This window comes from Nansenia antarctica (genome assembly GCF_963989245.1).
Source record: "Nansenia antarctica genome assembly, chromosome: 15".
NCBI classification, from domain to species: Eukaryota; Metazoa; Chordata; class Actinopteri; order Argentiniformes; family Microstomatidae; genus Nansenia; species Nansenia antarctica.
The window spans coordinates 6581735-6597952 of NC_137685.1; the positions used below are offsets into that span (position 1 = coordinate 6581735).

The window sequence follows — 16218 nt, forward strand, 5'->3', positions numbered from 1 at the left end:
CCACTTAGTTTAACTTGGTTCTTGCCACGGAATTATTCAGCCTAAGCATGAGTTATTATGGCCTTAATGAAATAGCCCTCGACTGTTGTATGTGTACAGTATTTGGTCACTTGGGCCCCTATATGCTTATATCACGTTGTCCTACAGTACGCTCACCTCCACCTCCCAGAGTGCCTTGCTGCTGGTGGCCGAGGTGGCAGACTGGCGTCCGGTGGTCCTGAGGAAGACCACCTGCCTCTTCTTGTAGTTGTCACATGTCAGGAACTTCTCCTGCTCTGCATGGAACAGTCTCACCACGTCACCCTGGCAACGTGATCAGACACACCGTCAATACCGTGGCGCAGGAACACAATCAGCACTGATCAAATAAGAAAGTTCTACCGATCCTTAGAGTACCTACCCCTTTGAGTATGACCTCCTTGTTGTCACTCCATTTCATGAACAACACAATTTTCCAACTTGTGTTGCAGTTCACGGAATTCACCTGAAAAGAGGAAAAAAAGATGATGAAAGACTACAAAGCCCATAGTGCAGCAGCCAGCCAGCCACTGAGGTGAGTCCAAGCGAAGATGCACCTTATCTAAACACAAGTGATCATAGATATATGGGCTAGCTGTGGTGTTCATGGATGAGGACTAGATCGATGTGTATTGACTGTAATACAATCTCTGCATGTGCAGTATGCTCTCATCTTTTGGGAGATAGCTCGGCATCTGGCCTACAGTACATCATGCACATCAAACAGCCGTCAGTAGAAGAATTCACATTCATGTACCTCGTTGCAACCTGGGTTGTCGACCAGCTGTTGGGTGCTGGCATGCAGGGGCTGTCCGGCATTCACAGGGTTAAGGACCACTTTGTCTCCAATCACCACCTGAAGACATGAAGACATACACAGACACAAAGACACACCCGTTAGTGTCCTCCAGAGTGGGATATCTAGCGATCCACTGCAGACCCAGAGGAGCTGTTCCTCTAATGCAGTGGTTCTCAAACCTCTCCTCGGGGATTTGATCTGTTCCACCACCAGCACACCTGATTCAAGTGCAAAGCAATTATGGTTTGTACTTGATTAGTTGAATCAGGTGTGCTGGTGGTGGAACAGATCAAATATGTGGAACGGCTGGTGGTCCCCGAGGAGAGGGTTGAGAACCACTGCTCTAATGCAGGCCCAGACAGAGGGTGATGCATCAGAGTTATAATAATAATAATAATAATAATACATTCGATTTATATAGCGCTTTTCCGAGGCTCAAAGACACTGACAATATGGGCAAAACGGAAAACACAGAAACAACAAGCAACAGATAACATGAGCACATAGAACACAGAGGTAACGAACGGGGAAGGGGAGGTTGTATGCATGTCCATGGGGGGAGGGGGGTGGCAGGGTGAGGGGAGATGGTTAGGGATAGGGGAGGTTGTATGCATGTCCAGGGGGGGGGCGGGGGTGGCAGGGATGGGGGAGATGGCTAGGGGTAGGGGAGGCTGTAGGCGTGGGAGAACAGGTAGGTTTTGAGGTGGGATTTAAAAGTGAGGAGTGAGGGTGAGTCTCTGAGTGGTTGAGGGAGAGAGTTCCAGAGGCGGGGTGCGGCTCGTGAAAAGGCACGGTGACCGAAGCCTTATTGAGAGTAGAATAAGACAGGTGCCCTTGAAGATCCACAATAACTAATACAACCTCTGGCAACAGCCTCCATAGTGGGTGAGAAAACAGCTGTCAGTAAATCAGCAGGATCAAGTCCTGCTGGACAGCATGCACTGCAGCGTGGGTTTTATCACAGCATATTGAATGACTTTCTACGAGGATTGATGTCAACTATTATCATATAATTTCGATGTTTCTGTTGTCAACATTGATATGCTAGTGGAACACCAGGCAAATTATAATTGTTCACGTTAGACCATGTTGCCCACCAAGCACTAGGTGGCCATGTTTGACCATATTTAATCTGAGCAGTATTCGTTCAGACAGAAACACCGTTGGTGATCACTAATGAGTCCACTAGCCACAATCTAAAGCAACGTGTGACAATACCATACCAACGTGTGAACATACCACCATATATATTTGGGTATCTTCACCAATGTTGGGGTCAACCTGTTGATTCCGTGCATCACACCACTGATTCTATTAGGTGCTGAGCTTAAGTGGTGAGCTTAACTGTGACCACTGACAGCGCCAGGGCTTTTAAGTTCAGATCAGGTAAATTGTCAGAGAGATGTCTACCTGTTCATCTTAAGCACACAGTCTCCCTGAAGACTATGACCAAATGGAATAGATTAATTAAGATGTCCTGACTAGATCCTGTATATACACAGCAATTAAAAACGGATGACACAGGACAGAAACAAGTTTGGCCTCTATACACCATGTTATTTGTTCATGTCTGAACAAAACAACTGTGAACATTCTAAATCTGCTACTGCGACACTTTAATGAATGTGCAACAAGTATTATGTGCAATATGATAACCCATGTTTACATAAGGTTCAGATATAGAAAAAAAGGTAGGATATTTATAGTATAGCATAGTGTACAGTGTTTTATTGTATAGTAGATAGTAGTGTACATAGCCTTTATTTTTGTCAACCAGCTCTTTTCTCTTTTTTGTTTTACCCTTGGCTCTCTTGTTTTTAGTCTTTTTTCCAAGCACCAGGGGTGCCCCCCCTCCTAAATTTCGTTGTACGGTACCTGTACTGTATTAATGACAATAAAGACCATTCATTCATTCATTCATTCATTCATTCATTCATTCAAAACATCATGGTCAACCCTCGTCACTCACGCTGTCTCCGTTGGAGCGGAGCTTGTAGAAGGGCTTGATGTCAAACAAGGAGCCCTCGTTGCCTGCGGAGTCCAGAGTCACTCTCATGGCATTTTTCTCCAACAGCGCAGGCAGACGCTTGTTCACCGTCAGGTACTTATTGCTTTTCAAGTGCAACAGCTACAGCGTGGAAACAAAAAAAAGAACTCAGCGTTAGGGACGGAAATAGGTCTCATCTATTAGAATGCAATTTGATGTTCTTGTTCATGTTTTTTACGGTAAACCTATGCCTTTTATGTGGGTTGAACATGCAGATACAGTACATCTGATGGAGAATATTTAAAAGGCAGAGAAGGAAGTGGATAGATGTCAAAGACTGGCAGAGTGGAACATTCTTAGATGTTCCATAAGGAATGTGCCTTTCAAAAATATCACACAATTCAGAGTGTCTTCTGGTCCCCTTTCCCCCGCTTGGAGTCATTTTTTGAATACTCCAAACGTCTTGCTCAGATACGGTTGGTTCTCATGACCTCCTTTGCCCCCTCACGACTTCCCATCATTTCACCCAAGAAATTAAGCACGTATCAGAATACAGACGTAACAGAATCTCTTGCCAATATGTCGATTTTTCTGAAGTGAGACATCATACAAGCTCTGTTCTGGGGGGAAGAGTCTGTTCTAGGGGAGAGAGCTAGGACAGACAACTAGGGACTAGGGATAATTCAACATCAATGTGTTTAACTCTTGAATGCTCTCAGGTGACCACATACTAGAAACACATTTCTAAGTATAAAGGCAAGGCAAGGCAAGTTTATTTGTATAGCACATTTCATACGATAGGGGCAATTAAAAGTGCTAGTAGTATAAACTAGTGGCCTTATTCCAAAGCACTTTACAACAGCCTCTCATTCACCCATTCACATACACATTCACACACCAATGGCGGCAAGCTACCATGCAAGGTGCCGGCCCGCTCATTGGGAGCAATTTGGGGTTCAGTGTCTTGCCCAAGGACACTTCGACATGTGGCCAGCCGGGGTTCGAACCACCGATCTGCCAACTTTGGGATCATTAGATCACCGGCTCTACCTCCTGCGCCACAGCCGCCCAAGCCTGGCTTTCAACTATTGAAAGAATCAGTCATACCAATACCAACTTAATGAGAATGTGCCCATTAATATCCCACTCTCCTGGATATCTGATCACACCTGCTCCTCCTCATCATACCTGGATGACTATCCCATACTGGATGACGCTTCCCAGCAGCTTTCGGTTCTCCGACTCGTTCTGCTTTTTCTCCAGATCAGCAGCATGCTGCAACACAGAAACAGAACACAGAGAATAATAAATCACCATACATCGATCAGACTACAAATGTCAACTGAAATGAAGAAGTATGCAATACACTGAATAACTATGGCTGGGTTGCACCAACCTGGTTTAAATGTTAAACTGGTTTAAATCAAGCCTTATCTACTAATCCTGTTGCACCAAACTTTAAACCTATTTTAAACCTAGTTTAATTTAATCCTGGTTTAAATCTAAGCCTCTGCTAATATATCTAATCTTTAATCTATCTAGGCTAATGTTTAATAAAATGAAACCTGGTTTAAACCTGGTTTAAATCAAGTCTGTTGCACCAGTCATTTTAAACCTAGTTTAAGCCTGGGTTTACTAAACCTGGATTAAGCCTAAACCAGGATTAGTTTAAACCAGGTTGGTGCAACACAGCCTACTGTGTTTTTCCAGAGTAAAATAAATTGGGATGGCATTTCCCCTGGGGCTTCATTACATCTCAGTAAGGCAACAGTAGAGAAACAACTAGGGATGCTCCGATTTATCGGCCACCGATTTAAATCGGCCGATTTCACTCCAAATGACTCGATCAGTGATCGGCAAAAATGGCCGATCGCAAAAAACGATTTTTTTTTATTATTTATTTTTAATTTTTTTTCCTGGGGAAGACAGATAACTGAACAGAAAACATAGGAGGACGTAACAGTATGTAAACCATGAAGGACACGTTTATGATGTCTTTTATACAGCCATATCGACTGACTTGGGCTTCAGGCCCTAACTGGGTGATAGGCCAGACCTTTACTATGCCATAAAAATGGGTCTGCGTTTGCTTGGTGCCTAATGGATCAAAACTTTTGTCTAAAAAGCAAAAAATATGTAGGCTATCCAGTCAGTAGGCCTACAGTTATGTATTTTAAAAAAAATCGGTATCGGTATCGGTTGATCTTGAGGAAAAAAATCGGTGATCGGTATCGGCCCCAAAAATCCAGATCGGAGCATCCAGCTACAACAAGCAGTGGTTCTGTTGGAGAGATGCGTGTCAGGGGGCTGAGGACACTCACGTGTAGTTTGTTTAGGAGCACTGTGTCAGTGGTGCTGTTCCCTCCTGGTTTCGCTGCCTTCCAGAACTGTTTCTGTGCAGAGTATCTGTTCATGGGGCACAACTTAAAAAGGCAGTCTGGAAAAGGAGAAGAGAAGGGGACAGAAAAAGCACTTTTTAATAGTGTAATAATAGTGTAATAATTAGTAAATGTAAGTAAGTAGTGAGGGAATTTCAGGGGAAATGTTAACAAGGAGACAAGAAGGTTGAATCTGTGTTTTACAGTCATGTGAAAAAGTTACGACACCCCATGAAAACCGTTGTCATTTTCAACATATTTAAACATAGGGACATTTGATCTTAATGTTAACAATATTGAGAGACGGAGGTAATAGAACTAAATTAGACTGCAAGATGAGGGGTCATTTGAACCCTGTGAGTACATTTCTTTGAAATATCTTTGCACTCGATCAAATGTCAGGACCCTCCTTTCATGACTTTTCCTAGATATGTGCGTTCTACCATTCAGACTCTCAGCTCTCGGCTCTTTTAGTAGGTAAAAAAGGCACGGCTGATCTAGTGTTAAAGAAGTCTCCAACAATCCTAAAATGTCATCACAGGACCGACAGGTAGCTCTTGCCACAGCTGATGTGAAAATACATGCATCTACCATCAGAAAGAGACTGCACAAGTTTGATTTTCATGGGAGGTGTGCAATACCCTTGCTGTAAAAAAACAACAACCACAGAGAACATCTAGACAAAGACCAGGAATTCTTGAACAATGTGCTTTGGACAGATGAATCCAAAGTTGAATTATTTGGGCACAGTAACAGAAGTTCTCTTCCATAGTATTCGTTTCGTGTCTCACTATGGGAACGCCTCCTACGTGACCTCATCAGAACCGCAATATCATTGCGCCAGCCCTCATTGGCTGGCACAGATGACGCTCATGTCAGGAGGGAAGGGACCCTCCTCCTTTAAAAGGCATAGACAGAGCGTCAGTAGTCGTTCAAAAACCTCGTATTGCTTCTCGCAGAAGCCTGGCAACAACTGTGCGGGCAGCTGAAGCGTAACAGCCCACAGACCTGAGCGACCAACTCGGTTGACAGGCGCTTATCTCCCTGCTGCTAAACTGCATAGGTCGTGACTACAGGGGTAGCAATACCTCTTGACACAGAGTAACTCATTGCTAACGGGTAGATAGCAATATCCCTCCCCTAGCCTTGAACCATTTACAGGTAGTAGGCCTAATAACTCCTGTGAGAAACATGCGGCAAGCAAATGGCTAGCTGAGACACGCACTCTAAAGCCTCACTGAAATTGTGCCTCCTATGGCGCAGCGGCAGTCGTATGGGGTAGTGGTGGTCTAGTGGATAGTGTGTTGGACTTCCGATCGGAAGGTTGTGAGTTCAAATCCCGCCTGAAACCACACCACTACTAGTGTGCCCTTGAGTAAGGCACTTAGCCCTCAGTTACTCCAGGGGGACTGTCCCTGTAATTCGTAATTGTAAGTCGCTTTGGATAAAAGCGTCTGCTAAATGGCAAAATTATTAAATGATTATGCTCAGGCTGTGTCTCTCCCGGCCCCCTGCCTTCAAGACCACCAGGGTGTCCAAACTGCAGGCCGCCCCGCAGGCCTCCAGGGGGCCTAAGAACCCCAGGGCCAGGAAACAGGAAACAGGAAACAGGCTCCCCGGGCAAGACCACAGACGTCTCCTCCTCCTCCTCCTCCAGCAGCCGCAGAGGAAGAAGAAGAAGAAGCAGGCGGCCTGATAGCCTCTCCTCCGGAGGAGAGCGTGCCCAGTTCCCCCCCCCCCCCCATGGACCGCTCTGCCATCCCCCCCAGCTCCGTTCCAGAGCAAGTTCAGTGGGACCAGTACAATGCAGAGTACAGGACAGGGCGGTCACCGTCACGCGAGGGTCTCCAGAGTGCCGCTTTGGAGGGGAGAACGGTGAATTGGGGTCTGTAATCCGCACCTACGTTCTACTCACATAAACAGCCTGAAACTACTGGCCATAATCACTTGGCTCTAAAACATTTCTTCCCGTGATTAAAAGGGAGATCATGTTTTAGTGAGGACAGGCAACTCTACTGTCGTAGCCTACGTAAACAGACTGAGTTCCCCTCAGTTACAGACGCTGGCACACAGACTGATAGTGTATTTTTCTGTGTGGTATGAGTGAGTGTCTCACCAGATCACCCTCCTTGCTACGGAAGCGAGGAAGAGGTGTGCTTGTTTGAATGGCTACTGACGCTCTGGCTACGTCTTACAAAGGAGGAGGGTCTCTTCCCTCCTGACGTAAGCGTCATCTGTGCCAGCCAATGAGCTTGCCGCCATTGGTGTGGTGAATGAATATGTGTGTGAAAGAGAGGTAATTTTCTTTTTTTTTGTCTCCTCCTGCACATACTATTGTCGTGCAAAGAATAATAAACTAAAAGGAGGTCATCGATCCACAATTACGGCATAATCCTTAGCACGTAGCACAGAGCTGATCAGATCCTGACCAGAGTGCGAGTCCTGCCAGAGTACACACTCCTCCTCCTCCTCCTCAGGCTGAGCCTGGCTACCTGCAGGGGGACGGAGCGACGGGGACCTGATTATCTGTGACAGGAACAAAAATAGCCGCTCTGGCGAGCTCTGTCGAAACGTGGCCAATGCTACGGTGTCCCAAGGATTAGATGTCATGGGACGCAGGGTCGGAGAAGAGGGATGGGAAAGCACGGGAGGAGGAGGAGGCCAGGTACTGGGATAGGAGGAGAAAATGGGGCAGTGGGGGACATGGATGGGTAGTGGAGTGAGGGGGGGAAAGTGAGTTTAGGGATATACAGTAGGAGAAGGAAATGGGTTAAAGGACAGTAGGATAGGAAAAGAGAATGAGTTATTGCAGGGGTGTACCTGTAAGATAGTATGCAAATGCTAAGCAGGAATGTACATTTGGGGCATAGCGCATGCATGTATGGATATTGATTGATTGAAAACCTTTATTGTCCCCAATGGGGAAATTTTGTTGTCAAACAGCTCAGTTAGGGCAGAAAACATTCAGTACAGAAAACAGAAAAACATTCAATAAAAAAACATAAAACAGTGCAGGCTCAATAAGTAAAAAGTTCCAAAAGTTCCATCTCCAGGTCTCCCCCACCCTGCAGGGCCTGGTTGTAGAGTCGGAGTGCAGCTGGAATAAAGGACTGTCCAAATCGTTTTGTACTTTGACGGGGGAGAACAAATCTGTGGCTGAACTTGCTCCTCATCCCTGCCAGCTCGCAGTACATCGGGTGGGAGGGATTGGCCAGCATGGCCGCCAGTTTTTTCCCCATCCTCTGTTCTGCCACCACCTCTAGGCTGTCCAGCCCGGTCCCCACCACAGAGCTGGCCTTCTTCACCAGTTTGTTTAGCTTCGCAGCATCCCTGGCACAGATGTTTCCACCCCAGCAGGCCACGGCGAAGAACAGAACGCTGGCAACCACCGACTGATAAAACATTTGCAGCAGCTTGTTGCAGACACCGAAAGACCTCAGCCTTCTCAGGAAAAACAGTCTGCTCTGCCCTTTCCTGAGAAGAGCCTCGGTGTTGTCAGTCCAGTCCAGTTTGTTATTAATTTGTACTCCCAGGTACCTGTAGGAGTCCACCCTCTCGACTTCCACCCCCTTGATGGTGATGGGGGCTGGGGTCCTTCTCTTCCTCCTAAAATCCACCACCAACTCCTTTGTTTTGCTGGTGTTAAGCAAAAGGTAGTTGGTGTCGCACCACTGCACGAAGCTCTCCACCAGGGCCCTGTACTCCTCATCCCTGTCGTCTGTGATGTAACCGACGATAGAGGAGTCATCCGAAAACTTCTGCAGGTGGCACTGGTCGGAGCTAAACTGGAAGTCGGAGGTATAGAGGGTGAAGAGAAAGGGTGACAGATAGTGTAGTGCAGATGGGAAAAGAGGCCAGCGTTTGCTATTCGCATCAAACCAACCATTATTTACACTCCAAAAACCATGCTAGTTTACACCAAATAGGCTAAATATAGTCTTTCACACACCACACAATGCTGTAACTTCCTCTAGGTAGATTCTGTGCAGCCATGTCATTTGCCTCCTACAGGATGCTTTTCCTGACGGTGATTATCTGGGCTTTTAGCTCAACAGGTCACATGATTTTTCAGATACTGATACATACACTGCCTTCTTCTGTCTGCTTCCCTCCATAAGACCAGGCTACAGAGAGGTGTGTGAACGCTAGACCGTATCATTACAGACAAGACTACGTCTTCTACCCAGAAAAACACGACTCTGCATAGGGTAACATCCCCTCCGGCGACCTACCTCAGTGTCAGACATGACACCGAGGCAATTACTATCGCATGGTACCAATCCCAGATCAGAGAGGAGGAAGCAAGGTTTAAAACACTAGGCTAAGCTCCCCTGGAAACCAAGGCCTTTTTAAATAGCTTAAGTAAGTGGGCTATTAATACCCGACAGAGATCTTAGGATTGAGTCGTGGCACACTTTTCCTTCTGCTCAGGTTGAGATGTTGAGATGTACAGCAGCACAAGAGGCTTGTGTCTCTCTGGTTTCGGCTAACTGGAGAAGAGGCATGAGGGTTGGGACCGGCGGGAAGGATGGGGTAGAAGGGACGCTTAGGTGGCGTAGCGGATTAAGCGCTGACCATGTAACCGCAGGGTCCCCGGTTCGATTCCGGCCGGGGACATATCCTGCATGTCATCCCTCCTCTCTCTCTCACCCATCCTTCCTGTCTAAACCTTCACTGTAACTGTCAATAAAAATGAAAAATATGAGTGGGACTGCCCCACTCAGGAAAAAAAAGAAGAACTGGACTGGAGAGTCCTGCCCTCACTGACTTTGAAGCTCCAGAGGGAACGGAGGTCCACAGAGATGCCACCAAGATTGCCACCCACTCGCTTACATCTCTCTTGAATTGATACGATTGAGTAGACATTATTAAACATGGATCTTATTTCTTTAAACTACCCTCAATCAATTAAAATCACATTTAATCTCAAACACTTCTGGGGGATATTGTATCATTCTGCCTGGTCCTTTCACTGTACTGTGTACTGCACTGCCAGACCTGGTAAGCTTGTCAGGACTGCTATTAGTAAGTAAGTAAGTAAGTAAGTCAAACTTTATTTATATAGCGCCTTTCGTACATGAATGCAACTCAAAGAATGCGCTTTACAATAGAAAACAATGATTACAAAAAGATTACAAAAAGAGGGGGAGATCATGGGACACGAGACAACAGTAGGGGAGGGGTGGGGGAAGGGAGGGGAGGGAGGGGTTACATATTTGCTTACACTTTGCTTACACTTAACAAGCTTACGCTAAACAAGCATACCATGACACTAATAATAACACCACATTACTGCCTTGTATAACCAATGTTGATTCCGTTTGTATCCAAATGGTGTGTCAGTTTGTATCCAAATGGTGTGTCAGTTTGTATCCAAATGGTGTGTCTAATTAATTACCCTTTAAACAAGCTTACACTAAACAAGCATACCATGACACTAATAATAACACCACATTACTGCCTTGTATAACCAATATTGATTCAGTTTGTATCCAAATGGTGTGTCAGTTTGTATCCAAATGGTGTGTCTAAAATCTATTACAGCGCTACATTGTTCTACATATCGCATATCCACTACAGTACATGTAAATGGACTGACTTATATAGCGCCTTATTCCAAAATGCTTTACAATGGCCTCTCATTCACACACACATTCACACACCAATTTGTCGGCAAGCTACCATGAAAGGCGCAGGCCCGCCCATTGGGAGCAATTTTGGAGTTCAGTGTCTTGCCCAAAGACACCTCGAGATGTGGCCAGCCTGGGTTCAAACCGCCGATCTGCCGACCTTACGATCAATAGACGCCGGCTCTACCTCTGCGCCACAGAGGCGCCCTAGCCTACTGACTACTGACTAATGATATAGTGGATACCCAATAACTTTCGATCCTTGAATTCACCACACTGTAGCTGCCCACAACAGACATAGCTTTAGCAACAGAAGGAGGGTCTATTCCCTTTACAATCGTATCTAATCCGCCAATATTCAGTTCATGCATTATGCATTCGATATAACTTCAAAGCGTCTGGTGCAACAAAACTAACCATGTCAGGAATACAGATTTGGTGTTTAGAGAGCCTATTGAGAGCAGAACCTGGTTGGTAACAGTTTTTACTAAAGGCAATGGCATGCTGTATGGGGCTACAGCTTGGCTTTGCCTATCATTTGCATGTCAGCTATAAATTCACGAGATAATGCCCTTGTCCAATTGCTCCAACAGAAATCTGATGCGCCTTGTTCACTTCAGTAAAACAGACTGCTAGTGTTGCTACTGTCTAAATCTAAAGCACACCACAGTGTCGTTACATTTTAAAGGATGAGCTCACTCTACAAACAGCAACGTGTCAGTTGAGCATGGATCATCACACAGTGCTGTGGTTTTCAAGCTGTCGTTCCTCTGTGTATTTTCTAGAAAATCAACATACACTATTCATATCTGAGGAACAACCAGCTGAACAACACTGTGCACCTGTTGTCTGGCGAAACCGCATCTGACGTAGCGCACGTCATTGAGACACGTGGTGGACAAACTGTCGAGGAAGAAGCTCAACTAGGAAGCAGCACAACTAGGAATTCAATTCAATTCAATTCAATTATACTTTATTTATCCCCGTGGGGAAATTCATTTCGCCACGCCACTCTCTAAAAACGACACATGACAACACAACATAAAGGACAGACAACAATACTGGGCCAGCCATGTAGTATATAAAAAACAGTAAGATCATGATAGAAAAATTGATAAAAAGATGGCTATAGTTATAGTTGATGATATTAAAATACTAAAAAGTGATGATGATGATTAAAATAAATAAATAAATACAGATTCAGTTGCCTTGACCCCGACTACTACTTTAGTTGCCATTGAACAGTCTTAGAGCAGCCGGGATAAATGATTTTTTATAGCGCTCCGTCCGGGAGCGTACCGAAATGAACCGCCCTCTGCGGCGGCTGCTGGTTTGCCCAGCGAGGAAGCAGCACAACTAGGAAGCAGCACAACTAGGAAGCAGCACAACAGGTTCGAAGAAAAGGGAGAAAAGGGAGAAATAAAGGAATAAACCGACTTATTTTGAGAAATTCTGAAGCACAATCAAAATTCAGTGCAGATGTCAGAAGACAGAAGAATTCCCTAACCCGCCATAATGCACATTTGTTGTTTGTGTCAGTGTCACTTGATATTTTGTTTGGTTGTTTGTTTGTTTGTTTGTTTGTCAAAATGAAGAAGGATTCAAATGGTCACATCCCCTTTACGGGGATAAAGCAATGGAGTTCATGTCCTCTTAAATAAAATGATATCTCGTTCAAGCTTTTTCAAACGTTTGACCAGTTGTCAAAGCCTTCATTTATCTCTATTTTGATGAGATAATGATGACTTAGTATTTCCCCAAAATATAGACTCTTAGCTTTCATTTGACAACCAATTTGATATGCTCTGATGAATTTCACATTTTGATCCTCCTGGGTCCTTTCACTCGATACTGCCCAGCAGCAGCATTGCCAAATATGGCAGGGAGGTCAGTGAGAGGGAGGCAGAATGGTCCGAAACTTCTCTCAGCATATTAGCCTACAACAACAGGCAAGATAGCTGCTGTCTCAGTCCCAGTACTACAGGTGGTCCGGTCATTCATCCGACTAATCCAATTAACACGATAAAGGAACGGTATGTTTTCTTTTCTAGTCATAACAGAGAATGAATCAGCTAGGAAAGAAGATGAATGACAGTTGAGCCCCAGATAATAACAGCTCAATAAAGACCACAGAGAGGTAGTATTAGACTCTGCTCCTGGTTATTTAATAAATGGACTGACTTATAATAGCGCCTTTATCCAAAGCGCTTTACAACGGCCTCTCATTGAACCATTCACACACACATTCACACACCAATGGCGGCAAGCTACCATGCAAGGCGCCGGCCGGCCCGCTCACTGGGAGCAATTTGGGGTTCAGTGTCTTGCCCAAGGACACTTGACATGTGGCCAGCCGGGGCTCGAACCGCCGGGGCTCGAACCGCCGATCTGCCAACCTTGCGATCATTAGACGGCAGCTCTACCTCCTGTGCCACAGCCGCCCCATTTAATGTGACTGGGCCAGTCTAGTTTGAGGCCTGATGGAGTAGTAGTGAGAGATATGCAACCGTCTCAAACACCAAAAAACAAAAGAAACGAAACACCATCAGAAGAGAGACTATCCTGGAGGGTATTCCATCAACGTGCAATAAAAATAATCCAGTCTTATTTGATCTCACGAGACTTATCAACGATAAGCCTGGATTGTCCTTAAGCAACGTTGATGGAATTCATACCCCCCTGATAAACTAACCTTACGAATACAGATAGTTTACAAATAGTGTCTTTACAAAGCCAAAGGCATTACTAATGCATGCATGTCATCAACTTTGGTGCTTGACAGTTACCGGTAAGTTAGTCTAACTGGTAACACATGGAGTGCAATGTCCTGCTGCAGTTAATGTGGTTGTTAAATCAACCACATTGTTTGAGGACCGTAACTCCAGGATGGCATAAAAATAGAGTGCAGTTCTGACACAGATACGCTAAATAAAAGTGGGCCAATCTAATTTCTCTGACCTTGATTTGAGTAAAATGAAAGTCATATTGCCAATCGCCATCATTTCACTCAAGAATCATTTTTTAAAAAGGTCTGCTCTGGCAGCAAGCCAAGGCCTTGTGCTCATTTTGGAAGTGGCTCCATTACTGATGTCCAGGGCACAGCTCCTACAGGAGAACGTCAGCTAGCTAGCTAGCCTCTGACAGTCTTTACCAGATGCTGACGTCGTCGCTGCTGCTGTTGCCAACAATATGCAGTAACCTTGAGAGGAAAGCACACTGTGTGTGAACAACACACTTGTTGTTTTCCGTACTGTACTGAGGTACCCCTCACCTGAAGTTCAGTTCATTTCCGTTACTAGGCTACTAGGTGGGAAAAGTGATGTTATTAGAATTATTTCGAACTTAAGCTCCCCTTAAGCTAGTATGCAGTAACCTTGAGAGGAAAGCACACTGTGAACAACGTACTATACTGAGGAACCCCTCAGCTGAAGTACGAGGTGGGAAAAGTGATGTTATTAGAATTATTTTCGAACTTAAGCTCCCCTTAAGCTAGAACTTAAGCCTACCCTTCCTTTCTAAATCCATCACAAAAACAGCTGCTTTAACTATCTCACCATTTCCAACACGCCTGGTGGGAAGCAAATAGTATGATTAATATCACACTCACTCCATGCACATTAACCCCACTCTGGCAAAACCCAGAACTCCTAATCAACAACCAACCAATAAAATGGAGGGATAAGGGCATCACACACCTCCACCATCTCTTTACAAATAATTCATTATCAACCTTCGAACAATTAGGCCTAAACGATAAATTCAACACAGGCAAAGAACAATATTTACAATACATCCGAATAAAAAACTATCAGTCTTACTGTCTGTCTTACTGTGGAAACATGAGCGACGAACAGGATTGTCGTAAGTACCTGTACCTGTCTGTCTGTCTGTCTGTACCTGTCTGTCTGTACCTGTACCTGTCTGTCTGTCTGTACCTGTCTGTCCCTGTACCTGTCTGTACTTGTCTGTCTGTCTTACTATGGAGACATGAGCGACGAACAGGAGTGTCGTAAGTACCTGTACCTGTCTGTCTGTCTGTCTGTCTGTCTGTACCTGTCTGTACCTGTCTGTCTGTCTTACTGTGGAGACATGAGCGACGAACAGGAGTGTCGTAAGTACCTGTACCTGTCTGTCTGTCTGTCTGTCTGTCTGTCTGTCTGTCTGTCTGTCTGTCTGTACCTGTACCTGCACTTGTACTTGTACCTGTACCTTTAAAATTATATTATTTTAAAATTAATTAAATTATTTATTATTATTATTATTATTATTATTAACTGGATGGAATGGAATGGAAGTGAAATGAAATGGAAAAAGAACCTCAATATCGATCCAGATAACAGCTTCTGGTCACAAATCTGTCAATCCACTTCTCAAATGTCCAGAAACATAAATCTCCATCTAATCCAATACAAAGTAGTAATACACCAGACATCTCACCGGCCACAGAATGCACGCACTGGGATTCACCACCTCACAGTACTGCACACAGTATGAACTTGACACTCACGACAATCCCCTACACGCCTTCTGGTCCTGTCCCCCGGTTCAAACTTGTTGGAAAGAAAAACTACCAAACTCAGAGTTTCTGTCATGTAACATTCCTCTACCTCCATCCATCTGCCTCCTCGGCGACCTGTCGGACGTAATAACACCAAGCGATACATCACTACTTGTAGCTCTAGCTGTCGCCAAGAAAACTATTCTCCTCAATTGGAAATCCAGACACCTCCTACTCTCCATAAAACGGAGAGCGATGGTTGAACCTCCTCTCAGAACATATATCACTAGAGCAAATCTCTGCCAAACAAAATAATCAAATCACGGAATTCAATCACAACTTCGCATACTCAAGATCCTGGCTCTCAATCGGCTGGTGAGCTGAACACCACCCCATCACTACTATCATCTTCATATTACAACCCCACCCCTTACTATACCCGATCCTCATGCAGTCTAAAATAATAATAATAATAATAATAATAATATTACTTTATTGTTTATTCTCTATGTCTTTGTTCTATGTCTGTCAGCTTGTTGTTGTCTGTTCGAGACGTTAGAATTATAAGGTTCTATCTCAATTTTTGTCAAAGTTGAGTTTTTTTACATAATCTGATCCAGTAGGTGTTTATTAATGCCTGTGTGGTGTTATTTTTAAAATGTTGACATTTTTTAGTTATTAATTAATAAAATACAAAGGTTCCATCTCACAAAACATAATGGAATGTAAAAATGTTGACGCTCAATATCTCTGAACTGCCCTAAACGGAGATAGAACTCTTTTTTTTCTCTCTCTTCTTTGTTGCCTGTTTGTTTTTGTCAAGGTGGCTGGCTTATTTGCCACTTCCTCCTTCTGTTTTTCAAGTAATTTTGTTATCCTTATGACTATTACTATTTGTATTAGAATGT

General features: G+C 44.5%; 1 protein-coding gene across 1 annotated transcript in view; it reads right to left on the bottom strand.

The window, feature by feature from the left end:
- The window catches only part of itpr1b (inositol 1,4,5-trisphosphate receptor, type 1b), a gene marked incomplete at its 5' end in the record, with an annotated part of 117872 nt that overhangs the window by 93670 nt on the left and 7984 nt on the right, over positions 1-16218 (bottom strand). Inside the window, 6 exons of the mRNA XM_080545715.1 lie at positions 157-303; positions 401-484; positions 776-874; positions 2787-2945; positions 3993-4079; positions 5126-5241. Of these exons, the coding sequence (XP_080401841.1) occupies positions 157-303; positions 401-484; positions 776-874; positions 2787-2945; positions 3993-4079; positions 5126-5241 (692 nt within the window). The remainder of the gene's footprint in view (positions 1-156; positions 304-400; positions 485-775; positions 875-2786; positions 2946-3992; positions 4080-5125; positions 5242-16218) is intronic.